Source organism: Helianthus annuus, chromosome 6, assembly GCF_002127325.2.
Source record: "Helianthus annuus cultivar XRQ/B chromosome 6, HanXRQr2.0-SUNRISE, whole genome shotgun sequence".
Lineage (NCBI taxonomy): Eukaryota > Viridiplantae > Streptophyta > Magnoliopsida > Asterales > Asteraceae > Helianthus > Helianthus annuus.
The window spans coordinates 13999369-14009323 of record NC_035438.2 but is presented as its reverse complement, the minus strand read 5'-3'; the positions used below and the strand labels follow the sequence as shown (position 1 = coordinate 14009323).

Genomic DNA, 9955 nt, shown 5'->3' with positions numbered 1-9955 from the left:
AGTTAGCATGTGTGAATAATGGAGACCTACTTTAAATAATAAAGGACTTTAACCCACTTAATTTTTAACAATTTGTTTTTCTCTAATATCATTCTCGTTAACTTTTTTTTTTAAACATTTCAAATAAAATTTCATTGGTACCGGTAGATCGATGTAAAAAAATACGTGCTGGTATTCTTTTAGGCATATTATAACTTTATTTATTTTTTCTCCTTTAAATGGTATAATGAATACCAATACCGTAACAAATGAACCTATAAAATCATTAATATTTAGTAAAAGACTTTGACTATCTAGAGGACTCACAATCTGACAACCCAAAGTCAAGAATAATGCAATTATTATTATTTATCCCTGTTCTTTCTTCCAATAATAAACTATACCCCAATTGATTCTACACGTCAACAATCACCTCCAGAATTCATATGGCCGATTATTCGATTCTGGGTTTTGTTTATTCCAATCAATTTTACCTTTTTATTATTTATTTTACTACTTTTCTCGTTAGCTGTTGTTCGCATGAAGATGGTTATGGTTCTTTCACAATTTCAAGCTTTACCTACACTAAAACTTTCATCAGACCATATGATTGGCGTTATATCAGAGGTAATGATCGTCACTTAGCGTCTTATTTATTTAATAATTCTGATATTAGTTACATTGAGGTTTTGCTCAATTGTGTGTATTTTGACATTTTTCTAGTTGAATTATTGTATAGTTGACTTTCAACGAGCTTTAGACAGCAGCTTAATAATCGAATTTTGGGTCACTAGATTATGGTTCTCATTTAATTGATTGATTTTTGATTATCTGTTGCTGGTTCTTAATTTACTTATTTTACTAATTTGATTACATCCCCGCTTGCGGTATGCACATATAATATATATATGTGTGGGCCATCGGGGCACAAAAGTAAAAGTGCACTAATTTTATCATTATTTTATTAATTTTGTGAAAATAACGTTAAAAGCAAAGCTGAGGACGGTTAATCATGCATCATGTGGTGGCGTTGATAGTGAAAGACAAAAGGGTACATGCACTAATCGGTCTTTATCCCGATTGCTGAGTGTTATGTGCCTTATGTCCAAGTCTTGATGCAAAACTACTATCGAGGCGGGGGTCTCACTGGCTGCAGCCTCTCTATTCCTACGGGGTAGAGGTAAGACTGTCTACATCTTACCCTCCTCAGACCATACCTTTGCTTTGCTATTGGTGGGATTTACTGAGTATGATGATGATGATTACTTTTTTTTCAAAAAAAAAAACTGTACTATGATTTAAGTTCTGATTTTTAATTCAATGTTTTTTTTTTTTTTTCTGGTGGGCCAATGTGACAACTTTGGGGAAATAGTGTTGGGTACATGTAATCTGAGTATTTGTTCATATGTGTTTGGATGACTCATTATTGTGATTTAAAGGCGGAATAATCGGTTTTAAGTTTTAACTGTTTGGTTAAACTGATTACGATTATTTACGGTTAAAATTATCAAGATTTTGATGATCTGTAAGCAGTGGCAGTAACAAAAGTGATTAGTAAGATAATGCAAATTACCTGACTGTTCCACCTTGATTAACTGACTATTTGATTTTGATCTCAAAGTCGCAATAATGACTTTGAAAACACACAACAAAACATCACTTATTTATCAACATCGATCGAAGCTATAGAGTCTGATGTATTTATTTTGGTTGTTGAATTTACCTCTGAAATTTATTCATAGCTTTGAATTATTATATCGCCGACAGTTGTTAATCTGATACTGCACTTTTCTTGCAGTTGATTTACCGACATCGTTTTCTTCAATGACTCTTGCTTTAGAGTCTGATGTGCACCTTGTAAGTATAACTTTTCTATTATATCACATTGCACAAGTGGTATTTCATCGATTTTAGGTCCTGTCGGTTTATTCGTGCATTGTTTTTCTTTAAATTGTTGAACACGTTTTTTTTTATTTTTTTTATTTCCAGGATAAAGATCATGTTCAGCAAGCTAATATATCTAATCTACCAATGATATGCGTTCGTGAAGGCAGCCCTCCTTTGCCTGATGCATATAACACCTCTATAACTGGTTTAGGTACAATGGTAACTCTTCTGTTCAATATAATACACTTACATACATTGCATTAAGTTTTTGTGTATCGTACGATTACCAAATCTTACATACTCTTAAATAATAGCAGAATAGGAAATCTTGTCGATGCTGAATATTATCATCATTTTTTGTTGTGGAAACAATTTCTTTTATTATAATCTTGATTTCTTTTCTTTCTTATTATTTACAATTAAAAAATTGAATTTTGTTTGGAATTATTTGTTCACTCGATTTTGCAGTGTTGGATCCTATTTCTAATGAATCATTGGGAACACAAAGTCTCCAATTTGCAGAGAAATGTTATCCTATGCAGAAAAATATTCTTTTAAAACTAACAAATGAGCAGGTTAGCTTTCCAGATATATATATAGCCGGTTATTGTACAAATTGCCTTAACGTACGCTGCGTACGAGATGCACTATCAACATGCGATTTTTTTTTGAACATGCCAAATACGATTTTTTTTTTAACATGCGAATTTAATTTTTTTTAACATGCGAACTTTTTTTTATAACATGCGATATTTGGTTTTTTACAACATGCGATTTTCACTTTTTGGTAACATAACGTGCGATTTTGCCATCGCGTACACAGCGTACGTTAAGGCATATTGTACGATATACTTTTTCTCTATATATATTTGTAACTAAAATGGCATGTGTCATGGTATTATACAGATTTCTCCAGGTGTATGGTACTTTGGCTTATTTAACGGTATTGAATCAACAACGACCCAATTAAAGATGGTAATACCATTCTTTTAAGCCTTTATAATATGTATCCATATGAGTATGCTTATAGTTTTATTAGCAATACCATTTTTTTTATTGTTATTATACTTTCTGTTACAGATATCAGGGTATTCTTTTAGTGGGAATGTGAGCGTTGAAGGTTGTATGGGCCCATCTAAGTCGGGCCAATTCTGTAACCAAACCATTGACCAACTTTCTTGCGTTAACCAAAATTCAACACAAGAAACCTTTGTTTCTTGTAGAAACAACTATGAAAGCTCGTGCAGCGGTCCAAAAGAACCAAAAGTCTACACTTTCGACTTGTTTGGAGTTTCCGAAAAAATAACGATCTCAACTTCAAAAGTCAAAGTCAACCAAAATCAACTTTCAGATGGTACAACAAGTAATCAAACTCGTATTGGTTTGATGTGTTACGTTAGGCATGGCGCAATGCCATCATCGTCTATTCATGATTATTCAGGTAATATTGTTGATACCCCTTTGGCTATTCAATCGCCAAAAGTTGGCCGGTGGTATATTACCATTGTACCCATGGACCTCTCAAATGGAACAATGGGGAACGTGAAGGTTTGCTATTCGCTGACGTGGCAAATGCGTCAATGTCCTCAAAATAAAGCTGGTGTGAACTGTACATGGGAACGATACATGCTCCAGGTTTGTTATAAATATAAATATAAATAGCTCGTATATGCTGTGTTATTTGCACAACTTAATATCATATTCACCCATTTTACGTAGTATATAGATAGAATCGGTTATTTAAAACAATTCGTTCATTTATTTACAGACAGTTTTGAGGAAGAACGCCGCTCTTCCTTTTGAATCATATTATATACCCGTAAGCGATAATGGATCTTCGCGTTCATCTAATTTCCTTCTCGAGCCTCTTCTTAGCTACAATTCACTCGATCAACGTCAAAGTCAAAGTCAAGATTTTGCATGGACTTATTTTGTAGTAGACATTCCCTTGGGTGCAGCTGGAGGAAGCATTCATGTTCGAATAAACTCGGATACTAAATTAAATTATGAAATCTATGCGTCGTACGGTGGATTACCATTGGAAGATAAATGGGATTACTTCTATGCGAATTCAACTAGCAACAGTAACGGTTCTATGTTCTTTAAGTTGTATGACTCAGATGAAAAGAATATCGGTTTTTATATTGTCTATGCTAGCGGAGGGACTTGGGGTTTTGGTATAAAACATTTGACTTCTTCTCATCAAAGTCAAAGTCAAACTACTATGGCTATTTCGGTGGAACGATGCCCGAGAAGGTGTTCTTCTCATGGAACATGCCAAAATGTTGTTGAAATGAGTGGATTGTCACTCTACAGGTATTTTCACATATAGTAACTTGTCGTAATTCAATGATATTATGTCTTGTTTGTTCGCTTCCTTTAAGTGATATGATGTATCATTATAACTTATTTCAGCTTTTGTAAGTGTGATCGTACACATGGAGGCTTCGACTGTAGCGTTGAACTTGTCTCGCATCGAGGTAAATTTAATGCTCAAATAAGGGAAATTGAATTTTAATAAATCCCACTTAGAGGTGGTTGGCCAATAATAGTCCCACCTTCAAATATTGTCACCGGTAGTCCCACCTGTTAGAATATTTTTTCTCACGGACCTCCGTTAAAAAAACTTCAACTCCGTTAAGTGTTTATTTTTCTTAATTTCAATATGATGTTTTAGGGCTTTTGATCAGAACGAGGATACGAGTCGATTGATGTATAACTTACCTCGAAACGGTGCTTCAAACGGCTTGAATTTTTGTCAATTGGAAGTTTAAACACCTGAATTGAAGCACCCTTTTCGTCGTTTGGAGCACTGTTTTGAGGTAAGTTTTACATCAATTGACTCGTATCCTCGTTTTGATCAAAAACCCTAAAACATCAGTTTGAAATTCGGAAAAAAAACTTAACGGAGTCAAGTTATTTTAAAGGAGGTCCAATGAGATTTTTTTTTAAAAGGTGGGACTGCCAGTGATAATATTTGAAGGTGGGACTATTATTGGCCAACCACCTCTAGGTGGGATTATTAAAATCCAGTTTCCCAATGTAATAATTGCATTTTTTTATTTCCATTAAAAAGAGGAGACCCACTGTCACATCTTCAAATTCGTGTCGTTATATCATACAACTTATACCCATGGCATTATAGCCTAGTGGTATCTTGGGGGTGGGATAAGGCTTATGACCATTAGGTCATGGGTTCAATTCCCACAAAGGGGGTTTTCCCAGATTTATTGGGTTTCCTCCTGAATTGTTGTATGGGCATTATTGCTTAGTGGAGATGGATATGATCAGGTGGTTCGGTTCTGCTGGTGGCACGATGATACTCCAGTGGTCCGTCAGTGATCCAAATTTGCCGTTAAAAAAAAAAAAAAAACTTATATGTGTGGAATGTGGGACCCAGAAAATATGAACACAAACATCCTTCTTTGCATGTATCTTTTTCCGGTAACACGCTTTTTAAGATTCTTTGTTTTCGGTTTCATCTAGGAGGGGTGTGGGGCGAATGTCGATGCTCCGCTATCTGTCCCTCTGCATTGAGTGTGAATGTATGATATAGTGCTTAGACATAAGCTACAAACTATATACGCAGGATGGACAAAAGGAGCAGAGCATCGACATTCACGGGGTTCTCAGTTTGGTTCTCAGTCTTTTGAACGTGCAAATAGCGGTATGTATAACAGCTTATGTGAAGTTACCAAAATACCCTTAGTCTTTTACATTACGTTTGGATCCTTTACATAGTTCGCACCACAATAATCTTCAAGGGTAATCTTGGAATGTGGAGAATTTTTTCAGTCAGCCTACTGTAATTATGGAAGTGCATGTATGGTTTTTTCATATAGCTTGTTTGTATTTTGACTCTTTGACTTTTTTATCGAAGCAATGACATAAATTGTAATGTTATATGATGTCACGTTATATTTCTTGTAGGACATATGCTGCAATCAGTTTCGCTTATTGCATCAAATGCTGCATTCGTGTTTCCGGCTTATTGGGCCCTACGTCAGAAGGTAACGATAAGTTTTATGTAAATTTGTCAAATACCTAAAATACCCTTTTGCTGGGACAGAAAAACTTGTTCCTTTGTACAACCATTTGTTATTTCCGTTAAGTGCAGGCATTCGCAGAGTGGGTGCTCTATACATCTAGTGGTATTTCAAGCGGCTTATATCACGCGTGTGATGTTGGCATCTGGTGTGCGCTATCTTTACATGTTTTGCAGGTTAGTAAAATCTCTTATCATCGCACACATACACACACACACGCACGCGCATACGTACACTTAAATGTTATAGACTTGTAACAAAATACGGTATCGATGTTTTCTCAGTTCATGGATTTCTGGCTTTCGTTCATGGCTGTAGTGAGCACATTTGTATACTTAGCGACCATTGGCGAAACTTCAAAGAGGGCAATTCATATGGTGGCTGCAATCCTTACAGCACTCATGGCAGAAACCCGAACTACAAGGTATGCTTTACGGGTTTTCCGACTTTACAGAAAGCTGTACATTCTTCTTCATCGGTTAAAATCGTTTTCACAGGTCCTCCAATGTTGTTCTTGTAATAGCAATCGGAGCAACCGGCCTTTTTGCTGGTTGGTTGATCGAGTTCTTCACGCACGATAGACGATTCTCGTTTTCTGCGGAGCTTTTTCTGAATTTGCTTCATAGGTGAGATTATTTTAGATTTTTAGTTATGGATGTGAACTCTCTGGGTTAGAAAATAGTAATCTTATGGAATTTACAAAACGTGCCAGGTGGCAGACATTTAAAGGATGGTTTCGTAACCTTGTAAAAACGCTTGTTAGACATTTTCAGTGGTTTTTTGTGCTTGCGGGATTTGTTGCATTATCAATGGCTGCCATAAGCTGGAGTCTCGAATCAACCGAAAGTTACTGGTTTTGGCATAGGTTAGTGGGTACCTAATTCAATAATACCTACAAAATGAAAAGTTAACATTTTATGGGTCCGGTTACAAATATCACTAATCGGACCCATAAAATGGAAAAACGTCAGCCACCAGTTGGCTGACGTTGTGTTATATGGTAAGTTAGGTTGAAAAATTCTTAAATCTCACGTGTGTTTTGATTATGTAAACTTGTTTGCAGCGTGTGGCATGTATCGATATACATGGGTTCCTTCTTTTTTCTTTGCTCAAAAGTCAATGCGATCGAATGTGAGAATCAAGGGTCTACAAGCAGAGATTATCAGTTGACTCGACAAGATTCTCTCTCGAGATGTGAAGACCCACAAGCGAACGCGTAGCTTATGGTTCAATAACTTTTATAAGAAGGTGCTTTGCACACCATCACATTACTTCACACACCACCATATATGTTGTATGGGGCTCTACCTTATGTAACTAGTGGTGTGATAAGTAATTTTAGTGGTGTATTAACCACCTATAGGATTATAGGAAACAAAAATGTAAATGAGAAAGAGAGAGAAATATGGATAGAAATTTTAAGATGTGGTTTTGTCATTTATGTAAACTTATGGGGTCCTCATGTATATTTACAATCTTATATAATTTTTGTTTTTTTGCACATATAGCTTCAAAAATGTTAAGATATACCATATCCCTAACTTATTTTCCCTTTTACATGTTAGATAATCTACAACCAGCGACGGAACTAGCCCAAAAATTTAGGAATATCCCAATTTTTTTTTTTTTAGACCAGTGGTATCCTTTGTATAACAGAGACGAAGTTTAGGGGTATTTTTACACTACGGAAACGGAGTTAAGGGGTATTTTTGCACTACGTAGACGGGGTTGAGGGGAAGCCCGTGCTACCCCTACTAACATTCTAAGTCCGCCCCTGTCTACAACAACGTTTAAAATCATGATTTGTGTAAGAGTTTATACACCTTCTTCGCAATCTTGGATCTAATTACTAATATCGAAACCATATACCCGATTTTACCTTCTTCCTAGCCTGTATTTTCACAAGATGCTCTTAGAAAATTCAAATACCAAACATCGAAAAACTAGTTTCAACATAGCTCATCGAAAGGGTATAATGGTCATTTAAAAACTACCCATTTAATCAGTCAACCGACGTCAATTCAAGTTTCAACAACCTCTAACCAACTACATCCCGGCTCCTTTGAACCACAATTATCTTGCATCGCCTCACGAATCATAGCCACATCAGACCATCTACCAGAACACGCGAGCGTGTTAGACATAAGGGCGTAATTCACATTCTTGTTTGGCTCCAACATTAAAAGTTTTTCACCTGCCCATTTTGCTAACTCCAGATTTTTATAAACTTTACAATGTCCGATGAAAGATCCTAGCGTGTCGGGTCCAGGTTTCATCGGCATTGACACTAGAACATTAAAAGCTTCATCGAGTTGACCAGCTCGACCGAAAAGGTCAACTAGACAAGTGTAATGCTCGAGTTCTGGCATAATCTTGTAATCTTTAGTCATTGATTCGAAGTAATGTAGACCCTCAGTTACTAATCCACCATGGCTACACGCAGAAAGAACACCAAGAAACATGATTTTATCGGGTTTCGACACGCTTTCTAATACCATTTTGTTAAAAAGATCAACAGCTTCTCTTGAAAGACCATGAAACGCGTATGCTTGAACCATAGAAGTATATGACACAAGATCGGGTGTTTTAATCGCGTTAAATGATTTTAACGCAGAAACTATGCTACCTGATTTAGAGTATGCGTTTACAAAAGAATTAGAAACCGATAAAAACGATATGATTCCACTTTTTAACGCATAAGAATGAACTTGAAGAATTTGACAGTTCAAAGAGAGATCCCCACACGAGCTAACAATGCTCGCAAGAGTTAGTTCATCGGGGCAAATATCTTCTCGTAACATCTCTGTAAGTAGCTTTATGGCTTCCTTACCATCGCCGCAGTGTCCATAACCGACAATCATAGCGTTCCACGAGATCACGTTTCTTGGAGACATATCATCAAACACGTTACGTGCATCAACAATGTCTTCATTCTTCGCGTACATGTCAACAAGTGCACTAGCCACCACCACGTCCCGATCAAGCCCAAATCTAAGTACAAGACCATGAACTTGCTTTCCCAATTCACGATACGCAAAACTAACACAACAATTCACCAGACTCGTGTACGTAAATTCATCACCATTAACCCCATCGACCCGCATCATCCAAAACACTTCAAAACTCTCATCCGTTAACCCGTTTAACGCGTAGCAAGACACCAATACATTCCACAAAACCAAGTCTTTCTCCAACACATCCTGAAAAACCCGTCTCGCTTCAAGAACAAATCCAAGTTTAGCATACATATCCACAAGACAACTATTCACATAACAATCTTTACCAAACCCCCATTTAACTATACAGCAATGGAACTGTCTACCCATCACAATTTGCCCCACTTGAACCGACATTATAACTAAATTCAAACAAGTTATACGATCCGGGTTGACCTTTTCCATCATCATTCTTCTAAAATAACATAAACCCATATGCGAATCACGGATTAAAGTGTTCCAAGTCACAACATTTCTAACAAGCATTTCGTCGAACAGCTTGCGGGCATAATTGGACTTGTTGCATTTGACATAAAAACTCAACAGTTGGTTTTGTAATGATAAGATGCTATTGTAACCTAGCTTAATCATAGGTGAATGTAATTGTTGATGCTTTACATCTGGGATCTTTAAAGCATTGGATATGAAAGAAAGATTGATGCTTTGAAGTTGATTAGGTTTTGGGTTATTTTTGGCGGTTTTATGCAGTTGGGTAATTAACAGTTGCTTTGAAATGGATGGTGGCATTTTGTTTTGGCTGAGTGGTGTGTATATTCTATTTTTGTGTGCAAAAATGGTTACATTTATGTTATAATTTTTGCTCCCATCACAAGTAATATCATAAATAAATTTAGTTTAAAAAGAAAACGAAACGAGTTGTTTAAATGTCAATTATGTCATCCATAACATGGGGGGGGGGGCATAGGACTCACTCTCGCTCATGGGCGTAACTTAGAGCAGGCCGGACCGGGCCGAGGCCCGTGCGGTTTTGGGACTCACACTCGCTCATAGGCGCAACTTAGAGTAGGCCGGACCGGGCCTCGGCCC

The 9955-nt window shown here is 36.6% G+C and overlaps 2 protein-coding genes across 4 annotated transcripts; one reads left to right on the top strand and one right to left on the bottom strand.

The window, feature by feature from the left end:
• The first annotated feature begins 317 nt into the window (after positions 1–317).
• Positions 318–7415, top strand: LOC110864800. 3 transcript variants are annotated; one of them, XM_022113947.2, is made up of 15 exons: positions 318–606; positions 1778–1836; positions 1969–2077; positions 2335–2441; positions 2773–2841; positions 2947–3501; positions 3635–4182; positions 4282–4346; positions 5456–5533; positions 5797–5876; positions 5984–6088; positions 6197–6336; positions 6410–6538; positions 6625–6777; positions 6976–7415. In XM_022113947.2, exons 1-15 carry the CDS (start codon positions 426–428, stop codon positions 7130–7132), a joined length of 2535 nt encoding a protein of 844 aa, XP_021969639.1. In that variant the 5' UTR covers positions 318–425; the 3' UTR covers positions 7133–7415. The 3 variants fall into 3 exon arrangements, with proteins under 3 accessions (XP_021969639.1, XP_021969640.1, XP_021969641.1); XM_022113948.2 differs by lacking the exon at positions 5456–5533; XM_022113949.2 differs by lacking the exons at positions 318–606; positions 1778–1836 and having other exon boundaries at positions 1969–2085.
• Positions 7416–7832: 417 nt separating this feature from the next.
• On the bottom strand, positions 7833–9690 carry LOC110864799 (pentatricopeptide repeat-containing protein At2g46050, mitochondrial). The gene has a single exon (XM_022113946.2). It carries the CDS (start codon positions 9653–9655, stop codon positions 7934–7936), a length of 1722 nt encoding a protein of 573 aa, XP_021969638.1. The 5' UTR covers positions 9656–9690; the 3' UTR covers positions 7833–7933.
• Between the last annotated feature and the right edge of the window lie 265 nt (positions 9691–9955).